General features: G+C 40.9%; 1 protein-coding gene across 2 annotated transcripts in view; it reads right to left on the bottom strand.

Annotated features, from left to right (window-relative positions):
• Window positions 1-17,548, bottom strand: part of AP1S3 (adaptor related protein complex 1 subunit sigma 3) — a 72,761-nt gene that overhangs the window by 29,378 nt on the left and 25,835 nt on the right. Inside the window, exon 1 of one of the 2 annotated variants that reach the window (XM_087424763.1) lies at window positions 7,118-7,327. The exons of the other annotated variant lie outside the window; for it this stretch is intronic. Within the exon in view, the coding sequence (XP_087280889.1) occupies window positions 7,118-7,120 (3 nt within the window). The 5' untranslated portion in view covers window positions 7,121-7,327. Of the gene's footprint in view, window positions 1-7,117; window positions 7,328-17,548 lie in introns of those variants that run through there. 2 annotated transcript variants of the gene reach the window in all.

Raw genomic sequence — 17,548 nt, 5'->3', positions numbered from 1 at the left:
GAGAGACTGACTGGTAATGCTGTTTGTCTTGACATGAGTACAGCCATGTTTGGCCGCTCCATTGACCTACAGCCACCAGCACAAAAAGAAATATAAAAGCTGCTTTCTACATGGTGGGAACTGGCCCTTCTCCCACGGAGAGAGTTACAAGTTGTAACATTTCAAGGCTCTTGGAGCGTAGTAGCACAGGATGGACTGGCCATCACAAGTTGTAACATTTCAAGGCTCTTGGAGCGTCGTAGCACAGGATGGACTGGCCATCTGTGCCGGGCTAAGACGATAACCAAAGAGAACAATGCACGTACACAATTACTGGGCTGGGACGTTAGCCAAGGGGCTCAGTGCACGTACGCCACTGATAACCATTTGTACATGGGAACACTAGATGCTTGCTCTGCAAACTCCGTAACTGCTTATATAAACTGCTAGAGACTGAGACCCGTGCGAGTTCCACCTGTGGAAGGGACGCCTTGCCCAGGACGTGTGATCCTTGCCCAGCCGTGTCGATTGACAGGACTCTCCCGGCAGTGGGGCGTGGATGTTGTGAGTAATTGATTCACTGTGAAGTAATTGATCTGATGTGTTCTCTTTTCGGTCAACCCGGTGTTTCTCCTTCCGGTTGATTTGTGTCATTTCCCTTCAGTCGATCTGGTGCTTCCCTTTCCGATCGATCTGATGTTTTTCCCTCTTATTATACGACCTATTCGGATCTGCTGCTATCTCAGCCGATGTGGATGTTTTCCCTTTCCAGTCGAGCTGGTGTTTTTTCCCTCTTATTATTTGACCTATCCGGATCTGTTTGCGGACTATCGCCTTTACTATCCTCTATATAATAAAATATACCTTCAGTCCATTTGTTTGGAGTGGAAAGTTTCTTTTACGTCTCCGAGCGAATCCCCGAGCCTCTCATAACACTGTTCCAGGAAACACCACCTCCAGAAATAACCATAAAATACAACGAAGTGTGTTGAGCAGGGTTGACTTCCTACATTTGGCCCAACGCTCCGGCCTCAGATGGGCCACTAGCTTCACCAAGGTCTCCCATCCTTGTCCCAGAAGGAGTCACTTCTGTCAGCAGCCTTTTTGAGGGGTCTGGTTCTGTCCCAGATGATCCCCCAAACCCAGCATGTCAGGTTAATCCAAGGATTCCTTGTCTTCAGAGTGTCCACTAGAACAATCCTTGACCTAATTGGGCACAGCCCAAAATTCTCACTTTGACCCATAATGCAAACAACCCTGGGTGTTTTCTTAATCATACATTTCTGAAGCATGTCCAGGGAGGCACCATTAGGCCTTTGAAGGAGTGACAAAGCAGACTAGTACCAAACTGTTTGGTCTGCTGCTCTGAACCAGTGATAGCCTCTTCTAGTTGAAGATAAACAGTGAAGGCTTCCAATAGCAGCTTTGGTTCTTAATGTCTGAAAATCTCCCTGCTCCTGACCTGAACCCACAACCAGCTTAGTAGTGGACCCACAACCAGCTTCCAAGAAGAGAGGTATCCAGGAACCTTTACTATCTCCAACACTGTTATGCCATGAATACCACCTTTTTAGCTTGTATTTCACGATCTGAGCTACAAATAAAAATACTCAGAATTTGTTCCTTTCCTCCAATTCCACCAATCTGACAGGCTCTTCCTCTGGTGGCCTGGATCCCATGATACATCACTGAAACAACACTATTGCTAGGGTCCTCACCTCCCTACCCCCTTTTCCAACCTCTGCAGCCACCCCACAAATTCCCAACCCAAATCAGCCCATCCACTCTCGTTGTTGCTTCTATGCTGAGGCATCAAGCACTCCTGAGAAAAATCACAAAGGACTTTGCAGATTAGTACCACCATAAATGCATGATGGTCCAGCTCAGCTGAATCTCCACTGTTACTTGGAAACTTTACATGTCCCTCTTCATGTAAAGGGTCGCTAAGCAACTTCCCCTTCTATTCCCCACATGGGTTATTCCAAGTCACCACCATGCCCTTCATATTTCCTATCTCCATCCTCGCTCCCTGACTCTGAGAAGAAGATAAAAGCCAAGAGGATAAAAATCGTTCTGCAGGATTTTCTCAGCCCCTCCCACACCTGTACACCCACATGCACGACCTTGGTCACACCCACCCCAGCCAACTTATTTTCTTCCTATATCAGGAAACATCACATCGTCTTCTGCTCTGGCTTTCAACCCTCACCTATCTCTCTGGGAATGTAGCTTCGTCATTCCAACATTGCCAATCTCTGTCTCTCTCTTCTGAGACTCCTTGCATGTAGATGCTGAATAACTCTAAGTCTCTCTCATCTTTAAAAAACAATGGCCCTCTCTAGAATTCCAACTTTTCAGAAAAGTGACTCGGCAGTGTCAAGAGTCCAAAAGTTCCCATACCTTTTGACCCAGTAAGTCTAATTTTAACATCTATCTTAAGGATGTGCCTTAAAATGCAGAGAAATATTTAGGCATTAGACGTTTACTGCAGTTCTTTATAGTAACATTCAAAAAATGAATAAAACTGGAAAACTACCTAAATTGCCAATAACAGAGAACTTTTTAAATGGTGTTTGTTAAATGATTTCAATGAAGTGAGAATGCCTATGATATGTTTAAAAAGAACAGACTATAAAATAATGCATGGAATGTTATAGTAACAATGTAAAACTATACTTGCATAGAAATTACATAAAGGAAATACACTAAATTGTTAACAGTATTTATCTTTGAATAGTGGAATTATAAATATTATTTTCTTCTTTGTACCTGCTTGGATTTTCCAAAATTCATATGCATACTTCTATAATTAGAAAAAGTGCTGGGGCCAGCCCCATGGCCCTAGCGGTTAAGTGCACGCGCTCCCCTGCTGGTGGCCCGGGTTCGAGCCCAGGCACACAGCGACACACGGTTTGTCAGGCCATGCTGTGGTGGTATCCCATATAAAGTGGAGGAAGATGGGCACGGATGTTAGCTCAGGGCCAGTCTTCCTCAGCAAAAAGAGGAGGATTGGCATGGATGTTAGCTCAGGGCTGATCTTCCTCACACACACACACACACACACACACACACACACACACACTAAACGAATAAATAAATAAATATTTAAAAAAGAAAAAATGCTTAATGAAAAGAATATTAGCGAATTCAATAAAAATCAGTCAGCATTCTATTTGAAGGCCAAATACTAAGTAAACGTCGAAGTTTTTTCAGCAAATAAAACTATACCTCAAGGAGACTGCACACCACTCAAGAGACCCTGTAACCAGACAAACTGAGTTCACAGCCTGTCTCCTGGCCCTGCAACTACGATGCCAGTGACGTACGAATGAGGACAAAGAGGGTAGACAGGAATATACAAAAATGATCATTGTTGCCATGGTAAGATGGAGGAGCCCTAGTGATTATTTTTCTCTAACTTCAAAACAATGTTATTTAATTCTGCCAATGAAAGGAAGAAAATGAGAGAGCCAGGAAGCATGAACCTGTAGTTCAGGCTTTATTCACATTAACGAGAGCATTGTTTTTGCAACAGCAGGCTGCAATCCAGTGGGTTATGTGACAAATGTGGTGGATCACAACCAGCATATTTTTAATGAAATAGAACCGAACAGAACAGATCAGAACAATCACATATATTAAGGGTGTGTGTTTCAAGAAACTTTTGTTCTGGTTGCATATACTTACACTGCGGAGAGGTGTAAAACGCATTTCTTGCTATTGGTTGTGGCTAAAGGGAGGAGAAGGAGGCAGATAGAGAGGGAGACAATGACAGAGACACTGAGCCTAGTGTCAAGGTCATCCATAATGAGGTAAAAAATTAGGAAGAAATGTTTTAACATGAGGCTAGTCAGTAAGGAATATTAACAGAAAAACAGCTTTTTATTTAGTGTTAATATTTAAACTCTTAGAGAATGCTGGGTCCCAGGAAGAATACTCATATATATGTGTCTAATTTTTTCCCAAGTGTGGGAAGCAACTATTTGGAGTGGGCCTCCCGGTGTATCTAACCACAGCTTTGTAAACAGAAAGCCAACCTTCCAGAAGGGCAGTGTAAGACTAAATAGCTAAGTCCACTTACGAGAAAGAGGAAGATGCCCCCTTTGAAGCAGGAATGAATACAAACTTCTTTTTCTTAATGCAACAAATTAAATAAGCAAGTGAAATGGAGGCAAATGCCTCATTCAGTCATGGGTGTCACTTTGAAAACCCTCTACCTGGCAGTCCATACCTTTCCCTCATCGCAAGATCAACATGAAACGATTTCAGAAAAAATAATCACATCAGCAGCTAAAATAACTATATTCAGAGAGACCTTAAAGCACAGATCATGTATTCATTCAACTCATATTTACAGAGTGCCTACCACGTGCACTATAAAACATAGAAGTATACTTGGCTGTTTACCTTGAAGAGCTTATAATTGTGATAGAGTCAAAGAAATATCAAGGTAAACATATTGAGTTAACCACAGGCCTTTATCTCCTGTACCTCCCAAAAGGCCACCAAAATGATAGTAGTAGAATTTTCAAAAATGTGTTAACCCCCAAAGACTAAGAGAATGGCAGGGGAGATGACAGCAGTCAAGAGATTTCAACAAATGATTGGAAGATGGAAGGAGACAGAAGAGTGATAACTGACTTAGCAAAATAGGGGAAGTTGTAACTTAAGAGCTGATTCCAAAGAGAAGCCAGCCAAGTGTCCCCAGAGAATGCCTAAGAGCAACACTTAGGGGTGCCACGGCCCTGGAAGACACCAGATAAACAAAGTTCTGAAAACAGGGAGACTGGCTGAAGGTCTACCTACAGAGTAGTAGGCATTGGCCACCTGCAGCATTTCTAAGGACTACAGCTAAGTGAGAACGCACACGTGCACACACACACACACAATACACATACACACACACACACATAGCCCACAATAAGGTCTCAACTGCTTTACTGAAGGATACAGAAATTTAGCAGAGGCCACGTAGCTGCGGCACCTCTTAGCACGGCTTCCTCTGGCCCCCAGTCAGTAATGGATAGCAAGTAGCTGTCGCTGACACTGTTCATACAAGGCAAGGCTCTACCGAATCTGAGAAGCTCCAATTTGTACAATGCTATACAACTTCTTCTATATGGAAGACTTACGTTACCTCTCAGAGGACTTACACAAACAATCTATGCCCTTAAGAAGAACTATTTTTAGACGCTTGCAATCCCCTTGGATCTTAAGCCTAATCCAGGGCCTACAAAGCTACATATCTTCATCTAAGAGAGAAAAGTGTTCCTGCGCCTCTACCACCAGCTTTGGTGCACAAAAAAAAAACATCTCTTCAATCAGGAGACTGAATGGTGCTTCACTGGAGACACTGGATGGCAGAGAAAAGACCCCTAGGTACTAACAATGAAGCCTTCCTGGCCATCTGACTACGCCCTCAAAATTGCCTATTAGCATTGGAGCACTCCACTTTTCCTTTTTTTTTTTTTTTGGTGAGGAAGATTGTCCCTGAGCTAACATCCATGCCAATCTTCCTCTATTCTGTATGTGGGACGCCTCCACAGCATGGCTTGATGAGTGGTATATAGATCTGTGCCCGGGATCCGAACCCACAAACCCCAGGCTGCTGAAGCAGAGTGCACAAACTTAACCACTACGCCACTCGGCCGGCCTCCTGGAGCATCCCACTTTTAAATTAGCAGAGGCCCGAGGATCACCAGACATTTGAGAATAGTTTCTAACATGAAAGAGGCTGAAAAGAACAAATTTTTTTTAAAAAAGTAAACAACTGGATATAGTAAGAAAGAATGGAACAGAGCAAACTGTCACAGACACACACAAATATGCTCAGAGTTAAAAGAAGATGGAGTTCATATATCAATAAAACAAAAACAAAGCTCTTGAGAATTACAAAGTATCACAACTAAAATAAAGTCAAAGGAGTCTCCAAGAAATTGGAACAAAACAAAAAAAAATAGATGGAAAATTAGAGGAAAGGTAAAACTATTAGGGGGTCAATACAGAAAATGCAATATTCAGAAAGACAGAACAGAGATCATGGAGAGGAAGTAAATCTCAAAGAAACAAATTAAAAAGTTTCCTAGGCCTAATGAGATGAGATTTCAGATGAGAAAGGCTCATCAAGTGCCCAGCACAATGAATTTTAAAAGTACATCGGCAGGGGCCTGCCCAGTGGCTTAGCGGTTAAGTGCGCGCTCTGCTGCAGCAGCCCGGGGTTCGCAGGTTCGGATCCTGGGCGTGCATCGATGCACCACTTGTCAAGCCATGCTGTGGCGGCATCCCATATAAAGGAGAGGAAGATGGGCATGGATGTTAGCCCAGGGCCAGTCTTCCTCAGCAAAAAAGAGGAGGATTGGCATTGGATGTTAGCCCAGGGCCAATCTTCCTCGACAAAAAGAGGAGGATCGGTGACAGATGTTAGCTCAGGGCTAACCTTCCTCACACACACACAAAAAAAGCACATCAGCATGAAACTTCAGAACGCTCAAGATAAAGAAAGTAGCCTAAGAGATTCCAGGAGGACAGAAAGTTTACACGCAATGGATCAGAAATGAAAATAGCATCCACCTCCTCACCTGCAATACTAGCTGTTGGCAGACTAGAAGTCTACATCCAGCCAAATTATCAATCAAGTGAAAGAGATGAAGAGACATTTGACATTTTCGCACATACAAAGAAAAAAATAAATTTGCATCCAGTATATCTTTTACAGGAATACCCTAGAAGACGTCTCTCATCAAAAGGAGGGCATAAATGCCAGGAAGAGTTAGATATGGTTATCTAGAACATAGGGAATCCAAAGCAAAATGGTGGTGAAAGGAAAGGCCAGAATGACAGCCACATACCAGACTAAGAAAGCAACCATTCCAGACGGAAGTGGAGGGAAGAATAGAATTTATAGGTCATTTCATTTCTTTGCATAGTTGCAAAAAATATTGGTAGCCATCTGAAAGATCTGCTAGCTCATTGAGGAAAAAACAGTGATAGATATATAGAAAACTAGGCAAGTGGAAAAAAAATATTTACCAACCCAGGAAAAAGAAATGATACAAAAAAGAAATCATAATCATAGTTATTTAAACTGTTTTGGAGAAAGACAGGAGAGTAAACAGAAGAGAAGTAAATGCTCAATTACCATAACAGGAAGTTGGGAAGTAACATCAAGAAGGATGAATGGAGGGGCCGGCCCCGTGTACTTAACGGTTAAGTACACACTCTCCGTTGCTGGCGGCCCGGGGTTCGGATCCCAGGTGCGCACTGACGTACCGCTTGTCAGGCCATGCTGTGGCGGCGTCCCACATAAAGTGGAGGAAGATGGGCACGGATGTTAGCCGAGGGCCAGTCTTCCTCAGCAAAAAGAGGAGGACTGGCATGGATGCTAGCTCAGGGCTGATCTTCCTCACAAAAAAAAAAAAAAGAAGAAGGATGAATGGAAAGCTACCAACGTGAGCATGTTATTTAGAAATATAGAGGTAAATACAAAGGAAAAGTCTGCAATTATTGAAAGTAATTGCCTCTGGGAGAAGAACTTGGGAAAGGAGAGGGGTTGCTGTTTTTCATTATTTAACTCTATTTGGTTTTTTAAACTGTGTACATATCTTACTTGGATTAAAAACTAGAATTTTTAAAAGAATAAATAAGAGAGGGTAGAAAACCTATATTTGACAGTGACATTAAAAACATACTCTGAGATGTTATTATCCCCTCTCATTCCCAATGTTAAACTCAAAAGTTCAGAGGAAAATAAATACGTTAATTGCTCTAAATTATCTGTTATGAGCTATCATTTGATTTTATCTGATGCAGTTTTATTTTTAAACCTGAACCAATTCATGGAATAAGGGTACTGTTAGTTCACTAGCTTCCACGTCGAGTAACACATTTTAGTATATATCCTGATTTTACTTGGAGGCATATAACATGTGACCTGAATTCTAAAGTTCCTAATACAATTTTTAAGGAGAGAGGATTGGTAGAAGTTTTTGCTGATTTTGTGCCTGTCCTTCCTGTATTAATAAGTCATTATATATCCCCCTCAGCCTTCACCTTTAGAGCAAAGATGTCTCACCTCTTAAACTTCTTTTCATACCATGGGTTTCTTAATTCCCTTACCATTTTGCATGTTTCTTCCTAAATCATGTTTAACTCCATTCTTTGCTCATAACAGGGACTCAACAAATATTGGTGGAAGTGTTGAATCTTGAGAAACGGCTACTAGCCCTGTATTAATATTCTGAGTAGAGAACTGGTTTTTCCATAAGAGTTAGAGAACACGACAGTTTTCTTGAGATGACCCTCCTAAAAAAGCCCAGGGTTTTATTGGACATCATAAGCTTACAAGTGGAATTACTTTTCTCCAGATGCAATAAACTCAACGAGCACTTGTATTTGCCAGATCTTCTGGCAACTTATCCTGAGTGGTTTAACAGTTCTCTGGCCAGAAGAGCTTAATAGCATCCACAAACCAAGAGATCCAGCTCTATTCTATTCTCTCTGCTAGATCAGTGATAAAAATGTTACACACAACTGGTCTGCGCACTCAGTCCTTCAGGGCCCCGCAGATTATATCTGCATGTAGGAATGAGTGCTCTAACAATTATTCCTGATTTCCTTCCTCTAAGCCTGCTCTCAAAGCCACAAGACCATCCCTCCAGGGCTGCTGCCTCTCAAGCATCTCCCTTCTGTCTGAACCCCATCAGAAGGGCTTTCAGAAAGTGGAAAGAAGAGACCCACTGCTTCCTCACCCTCCTCATATATTCACCTTCTCAAAGCGCTCTGTACAAGCCAAGTCTCCTTCTCTCTACAAAGGTCACGGGCTTAAGCTTTCAGTCATCTATCCTCCTTATAGATTTTACCAGCATGCCCTGGGTGGAAATAAGAGGTGCTAGACTTCGGTTTCCCAGAAATCATTTGCACACGTTCTTAGGATGAAGGTTCATTGACAATCTGCCCGTCCTCTAGGTTAGTGACTCTTTGAAACAAACTTGTTACAAGCCTGGAATTAAAATTGTAAAACTTGTTACATGCCATCCAGCCAACATGGTGTATCTCAACCACTGTTTCAGATTTGGTCCAGAGCATGCTGTGTGCATTGACCACCAGGCCAACCCAAATTTGATTCAGGGCATGCTGGGCATTTATCACTAGGGCAAGCTACATCCTTAGCCAGGGGGTGGGGGCCAGGAGAGCAGCTTGGTCATTAAGTGGGAAGACTTTGGTAATAGGTACGAGAGCCTGCATTTGAATCCTGGCTCTGTCATTTATGAGCTAAGTGGACTTGGAAATGTTACCTGACCTTTCTGGTCCTCAGTCTCCTCATCTACAAAGCAGGGATGACAACAGTAATGACCTCAGTGGTGTTGGGGGGATACAATATCACACATCAACCTCTTAGGGCAGAGTCTAGCACAGAGTAAGCTCTCAATAAATGCTTGCTATCATTAATAAATCATCCAGGAGTTGGCCCCTCCCATTTATGCTCCCATGTATCTTCAAGGAGGCAAGCAAAAAATGCTCTGCTTTCTCCTTTGGAATCACTCCATTCCTACTCCGTCACTTTTTCACTAATTGGTTTCCACGTTCTGATGGAGAGTCTCCGACAGCCATTTCATAGGGACCCAGAAAGGCATTCTGCTGATTCTTTGGGTAACAATAAATCATCCAATTTCCATTGCTACCTTGTCTCCACAAACACCTGGCCTCATCAACCACCTTTCCAATGTTTAAATAATGAGTTTACCCCAGATTATCCCCGAGACAGCCCAGCCTTGCAGGTAAGTCATTTAGAGTTCCTTTCCTTCTTTTGACTGCTGACCAATGGTCTTTTGACCCTGTATTTAATAATTCTCTCCAAGTTCCCTGTAAAGTGTTTACTTTAGAGTTCCCTATTAGTTCACTTATGTGTGTGCCTGCTTCTACTTTCTTTTTCTATAATTGAGTAACGGCAGTTAACGTTTTAATCTTTAGTTTTCACTTTCCCTCCTGACTCATTGCTTGAACTCATCAGTCCTCCGTGGTGCATCCCGCTCCCTCTTTCCCACCAGCTTCTATTCACGGAGGCAGCATGGCGTAGTGGGAATTACGGGGCAGGTGTGGCATTGAACCAGCCATCAGCACCCCTCTCCAGGACTCGTGTCTTTGTCTATGAGAGGAGGGTTACATGTTCAAATGCCTGTCATGCGCTGGGCAGAGGCAGGTAACATTTTAAATGAGGATAAAGGCTCAGCATAACACAATAGGGAGTGGAAGAAATAGAGTCAAAGTGTAAATGACAAATTCCAACTAAAGGGATGGCCACAGCTCTGCCACAGTTAGGTGCTGCCAAGAAAAACATATCAGCCAGTATTGCCAGAGCTTCAGATTTTTTTTTTTCCAAAAGAAGCCTGAAATCTGGATGATTATATAAAATATTGGGATTACTTTAATGTTGGCAATTAGTCATAATGATAAGAAAACCCTGTTCAAGCTAAACAGAGCACATTGTCAGTGGCTGTGGTCTGTGAGCTGCATTTGGGCTGCAGGGCTCATTTGAGACTGCTGAATTAAATGACAGCTCAAGTCCCTTATTTCACCAATATCATTCTACAGTGTCATTGTGCTCAACAGATTTCCCTTTTTTTGTGGTTTCTGAATCTACCTGTTTGAGGAAGTGGCCCTCTGACCCAAGAACCTTGCTTCCACATCTCAGCGTAATATTATCGTCAAATCTATTCTGAGATCAGAGTCTCCTATTAACCTTATGCATCAAATGTTATAGGTTTCTTTTCCTCAAGATTTCCAGCTCAGGTTTCTGTTTCCACAATAAAGGAAGAGAATATTTATTATGGAGAAGTAAAATCTACACAATCTCAAAATCTCATTTTTGGCTCGTTATGTCAACCTTTCTCCTGAAATAAAATGTTGACAAGTAGCCACACCGGCCAATGTATTTCAGTTCTTTTCCCAATCCTTGCACACCATCTGGTGGCAGAACTATCTACTTATAACAAAGGAAATGCTCAGTGAAGAAGGAAAAGTAGGTGAATTGTGTGAAGAGGAAGGAGTTAGGAGAACAAGAGGGCCAGTAAGAGGGAGAAAAGGGAATGAGATGGAAACAAACGTCATGAGTCATCCACAAATTAAAAGGTTAACTGCTGAGAATTAGCAAGTGGCAACTATATAAAACTTTAAAGACCCCTCTGTAAAGAAAATTCCTCATAAAACTATCTATTACCCATCCACCCATATTGCACAATAATGTTTATTGGGAGGGAGGAAAGATGGATAGAGGGGTAGTTACACAGAAAGGACAGGATAGCAGCCTCATATGGGGTGGATTGCATCACCCAGAAATTCATATGTTGAGTTCCTAACCTCTGGTACCTCAGAACGTGACCTTGGCCATTGCAGATATAATCAGTTAAGATGAGGTCATACTAGAGTAGGGTGGGCCCCTAATCCAATGTGACAGGTATCATTATAAGAAAGGGAAATTTGGACACAGACATGCACACAGAGAGAACGCCATGTGAAGATGAAGGTAGAGATTGGAGTGATGCAGCAGAAGCCAAGGAACACTGAAGACTGCCAGCAGAGGACCAGGAGCTAGGAGGGAAGCATGGAACAGATTCTCTCTCTGAGTCAGAGTCCCCAGAAGGATCCAGCCCTGCTGAAACCTTAATTTTGCACTTCTAGCCTCCAGAACTGTCAGACAATAAATCTCTGTTGTTTAAGCCACTCAGTTGATGGTACTTGGTTACAGCAGTCCTAATACATAGCTTGTCTCTGGCTTTGAATTTTATGTCCCTTTTTTAATCTCAAAAATCATCATCGCTGTTTTTTATGTCATTACAATTCAATATCATAAAACTGATTCATCCACATTCCAGAGATAAAGTCAGCGGATTCCACTCAAATATTTAGCAAATATTTATTCTGTGTCAATCACGGTGAGGTATTTAAAATTAAGTAATCACTCATTCCTGGACTCACAACATGCTAACATTAGAAAGGACAATAGAAATGATTTGCTGCAAACCTCTTCACCTCCAGACAAGGAAATGCAGACCCAGAGAGCTGGTGGCTGGACCCTCGGTGAGTTGTGGAGCTAGTCAGCGGCAGAGTTAAAATGATCTCCTGGCTCCTGGCACTTGGCAATTTAAACCACTTTTTGTTCTCCAGCAAAGCTAAATTACTACTGTCCTTCTTTTTTTTCCATTTATGCAAATAATTATAACGAGGCAAGTCTTATACTAATACCAGAGACCTATTATGATGGTTGACATGTGTTGAACATGCGCCAGATACCAGGCTAAGCACTTTACACGCAGTACCTCATTTAATCCTTATTAAAACCATAGAGGTAGATACTATTACTACCCCCATTTGATTGATAAGGAAATGGTGCCCAAAAAAGTTAAGTACCTTGCTCTGGGTCAATCAGCTAGAAGGTTCCAGAGCTGGGCTTTCATTAGAGCCTACTCTTTAAATGGCTCTGCAACATTGCCTCCTTGAGCCGAAAGCAAAGACATACACACTGGCACCAACTAGGCTGGCTTCACCCACTTTTAAAGTCAATATGATATTGAACCATCTTTATAACTAGAAGGTAGTTCTTGAAGCTCTCGCCACCCCATCCAATATGGAGAGTTTCTGTGCCAATCACAAAAATGAGCAGGAAGACCCAAAAGGCCTATGCTTACACAGATTAAGATAGAAGAAATAAATATTCAACTAAAGATAATAATGCCATTAGCACTGACTCACTCTGGGTCACTACTATTAAATATATCACAGCAGTGACAGTAAGATGGGTGGAAAAAGCTTTAAGCAAGGTTTACTGGACTGGCAACTTTTTGCTAGCAGAAAAAGATCATCTGAAGTCATCTATGTAGTTTAGCTAGATCAAACACAGGCCCTTATCTCTTCTCACATAAATGAAAGCAATGAGGAACTTAAACTCAGAAAAAAGCTGCTTGGATATTTCTACCAAAGGTCTATGACATTACGGAGAGAAGGACCCATAACTTCCTTTACGACTATAAGATAACTAAAACAGGCCCTGTACTGGTAGGCAAGTCCTTGTTTCTCAAAGAAGTAGGGTGGGAGTTAGAAAGGCAGATGTCATGGAAGAAGAGGAGAAAGGTACAACTGCTGCCTGCCGGGCTTTCTTTCCTATTAAAAATGCATTCAGTTCTACCTTTCTTCCTTTCTTTCCTTCTTTCTTTCATGTATTCATTCAGCAAGTATTTACTGAATGTCTACTATGTGCCAGGCACTGTGCCAAGGGCTGAGGACACCACCAAATCCCGGACAGACAAGCTCCTACCTTCATGAAGCACACATTCTCATATAGGCAGATGGACAATTAAACAGTACAAATTACACCTGAGCATGACGTGTTAAAAGCAGAAGTAGCACAAGGAGCTATGGGAAAGTAAAATAACCTTGTCTAAGGGTCAGGGAACCTTTGAGGAAGTGACTTCAAGATGAGACCTGAAAGATGAAGAGGATTAGCCAAATAGAAATGAGTAGGGAAAGGAGAAGGTAGGGCTAAGAATGATCAGGCAGAGGGGACTGTGGCTAGGAAAGCCACAAGAAGAGAAAGGATATGACATCTTCCAAGAACTGAGAATAGCACATGTGGCTGGTTGACTAGAGAGGGAATAGGAAGAGACGGCACGGAGAAATGGCAGAGGCATATAGAAGGAAGGTCTCATAAGCTACAGTGAGAAGTCTGGACTTTAGTCTAAGGGACATGGGAACAAAGAAGCACAAGAATGGAGTAATACATCCACGAGATGACAACAGTGGCTTCTATCGGCATGTAGCAGTGAGGACTGTGAGAAATGGAAGGATTCTAAGCTTTTTAAATAGTAGAACCAATGGGACTTGGTTAGCTGTGAGTGTGAGAGGGAGAGAAGAATCAAGAATAATTCCCAAGTGTGATGGCAAATTTTCTCAGCCAAAGAACCCAGGAGGAGTAGGAGATAAACCAAAGGGAAGGGAGCAGTCATGATGGTGGCAACAGGCTTGGGGACTCTATCAGGTAATATTTCAAGGTCCTCTGGAATGTAGAGGCTGTCCTCCAACAGAGGCTTAGAATATAATTAAGCTGGAAGGACTCTGCTATATCATTTGCTCCAATCTCATATTTTTAAATGAGGAAACTGAAGTACAGAGAAGGGAAATGACTCACCGAGACCATAAAGAGAGTGAGTAAAATCAGATATAGACTCCAGGTCCATGTTCACCACCATACACTGCTTCTCATGAAGCAAGGGTCAAACTTTTTACTCCTCCCCATCACCTCCCTAAAGACATATAAAAGCATTTTGGTCTTTTCCTCTTTTGACTCCTAGTAATGAATCCTATCTTTAAAAAATAATTCCCATAATTATAAATTATATTCTTAGGCAATACGTGTACTATATTAAAGACATAGTAGCTCTTAAACAACTTTAACAAATACCCTCACAAATCCCAAATGCAGCAAAGGTATTCTCCCCTTATTCACTCTAAGATGTGTGCAACCTCAGGGTGAAGTAAATCGTTAAGAGTTTCATCAATGGTTTCGGTAGAGTGTTTTTTTATGAAGTTTTGATTCCACTCCACCAGCCACAGTTCTCAAAAGAAATATCCTTCTGGAAACCATATAGTTCAGGAATATTTTTGAACAATCAAGTATTTTTTGTAGATGAAACTGCAGAGAATCAGCATCTTCATCCTTGGCTATCTAAACCACTATATACTAGAACCAAAGATGGTTTTCCCATGACTACAGTCTACTTAACTGTGTTAAAATCTGAACATTTGCATCAATCAAAATTTCTGTATCGGTTGATAGTACAGACCAACCTTTGTTTATGACTGCTTGAACCCTGTTTAAAGCAACTTTAAACTGCAATGATGTTACCAAATGTGAACAAACACATCGACTGGCAGTCAAGTGAGAAGTTTTGTTCTTCTTTTGTAAATCATTGGTCGTCAGTGAAGACAATCCACCCCAACTCCAAGATCTTCTAACCTCAAATAGGTCACAAATTCCCTTGTAGGTCTTCCTCTTTCAGTAAGTTTAAGCTTTATTCAAAGTCGAATGCAGCCAGTTAATTTTTTAATTTATTTCCAAGATGAGTCAAGAGGAGGCAAAATGGCACGCAAAAATTGGATGCTGTTAGTAAGGTTTATAATGCCTCGATTTCACGATGCAATTTTAGCATAACTAAATGTTACTGCAAGAATTCCATATATAAGTGCTTGTCCCTTCATGCAACAATTAATTGGTTTTATCCTAACAGCATGGCACCTAGCACAAGGGTAAAGGTAATGGGTCAAGCCATATTGTCTACTCAAAGAAAATTGTTCGTAAAAGTCTCAGGATGGCAGAGCACTTATGATCTTTGGGATGAAAACTGTATGCCTGACATTAGAAAACAATGTGGGAAATTTGAGCAACTAAAACAAGAGAGAGGAACCACGAAGATGGAAGCATCGGCTCCAAAAGATACTTAATAAGTACAATTTTCCGACCTTTGAAAGGTGGAACGGACAGTAGAAATGTTGAGTGCAAGGATATCTTTATTCAAACTTAAGTAGAATGTTGAATTGTGACCCATCCTATTCTGCATTTCTCTTTCCCATAGGCTGAACAATGGCCCTTTAATAAAAATTTTTTTAAAAAGTTGTTATGAGAGCCAGGTAAAGCTGGCTAGACACGGTGAACCTCTCAATTGACGCCCAGGTTCACGCTCCTAAATTTAGGTCCCACCCATGACTCTGGTGTGACAGAACAGCTGTTAGGCAGTGGCTGAGCACATGTCCCAAACCTTCCAAATTAGTGGCTACAGAGCTACACTGCCAACGTGGAGGTGTAACCACTAATTAACTTCACAATGCACACTCACATGTACATACCTGCTTTGCCAATGCCATAATTGCTTCCAGTTTTCTTGGTCACTGATTCCAAACTATGGGAGGACAGAAAAGACTAGGATCTTCTGGATCAAATAAGAGGAGGAGGAGTTTTTAAAGTAAGGATATTAATGGTAAAATATGAAAATTGTGTTTGTATGTCCATCTCGAATATTGAAACTTAGGAAAAGACTTAATTTTGCAGCAGTGTTGTAGAGAATGGGCAACTTGGCTCTAGTTAGTTGAAAATCACCTTAAACAAACAGTTGAAATTATATAGGCTTGAAACTCATATGTGTATAGCTATAATTTAAGTGAAAAGAAGCTGTGAGAATATATTCAGAATGAGAAACCACCACAGAAAGAACTCACCTCTGAATGGCCAGCAAAGAAAACGCCAATGTTGAACAGAACCCCAGAAAAACTGTCAGTGGGCTTAGGAAGAAGGAATCAGTGACTGTAAGAGCTTTAACGTACGTTTATGTTCAATTTCCCGAAATACTGCTGAAGATTGTGGCAGAAAGCCTTTATATCTACAACATACGGTGCTACACTTCTAATGTCAAGACAAAATTATTTCATCTCCAAGTTTACTCTGCTAGGTGAATGATCCATCAGATACTTTAGATCTGTATCCAACACCATTCTAAATTACTTTAATTTCATAATAATATATTTATTACTTTAAATATATGCTAAAGCCTCACTGTAATACAGAACTACGTCTCACTTCTGAAAAAATGTATTTTGGTTTCTCACGGGCTGATCTTCAATTTGTTTTGCTTTGAGGTTCCAGTGAGTTGAGGTTTTTTCCCTTTTACTTCATTCATTTTACCCAATTAGTATATATAATTTAGTTATTATTTTTTTCAGAACTTTTGCAAATATTGATGATTCTCAGGTTAAATTTGAGTACTGTCTCTGCCTCCACTGGTCTGAGTATACCAGAAACCTCCATTTCTAACACTGATTGATCAAGTACAGAATCACAAATGTTACAGGACAGCTGGTACTGTACTAAATAAAGGTTTTATCAAATTACAGAGAGAAAGAGAAAGAATGTCAAACATTTAACTTCTAGAAAAATAAAAATACAGACAGACTTGAGTACAAACACTAGAAAAACTGCATAGCTCTCTAACAGGCATGCTTCAAGTTAAAAAGAAACCAGACAGATTCCAATTGAGTGAATGACCACATACTTTCATTGTTGAAACTGCCAAACCTAGATGACCCCTCCCGACAATCACATGTGTAAATGCAAAATGCATGCCTTGTGAAATTCACCTCACCTTTCAGTTTCTGATATAAACAAAGGATTATTTTTATATCATTCTAGCTATATAGTTTTACACCATTTAGTGGATTATTTTTATATCATTCTAGATATATGTTTTTACACCATTTAGTTGATTACTTTTCTCATTTTATATCATTTAGCTCTGTTTTATACCCTTTCAGCTGCATATCACTTTATATTATTTTAGATTTTCCTTTTTACTTTTCTTACATTTGGAAGTTGACTTTATACTCTCAGTATTTAGAATATATATGAGTTATTTTTTATATATATGTGATTTAGATCGTAAACTTTCTTTTTTGGAGCCCCAATCATTTGAGATATTGTTTACTTTCTATAATATTTGAAGAAAAAAATAATAGTCTGAACAACATCGCA

Source organism: Ceratotherium simum, chromosome 37 (assembly GCF_057802395.1).
Source record: "Ceratotherium simum simum isolate JZ-2026a chromosome 37, ASM5780239v1, whole genome shotgun sequence".
Lineage (NCBI taxonomy): Eukaryota > Metazoa > Chordata > Mammalia > Perissodactyla > Rhinocerotidae > Ceratotherium > Ceratotherium simum.
The sequence above is the reverse complement of the archived record's forward strand: the minus strand, read 5'-3'. Positions and strand labels throughout refer to the sequence as shown.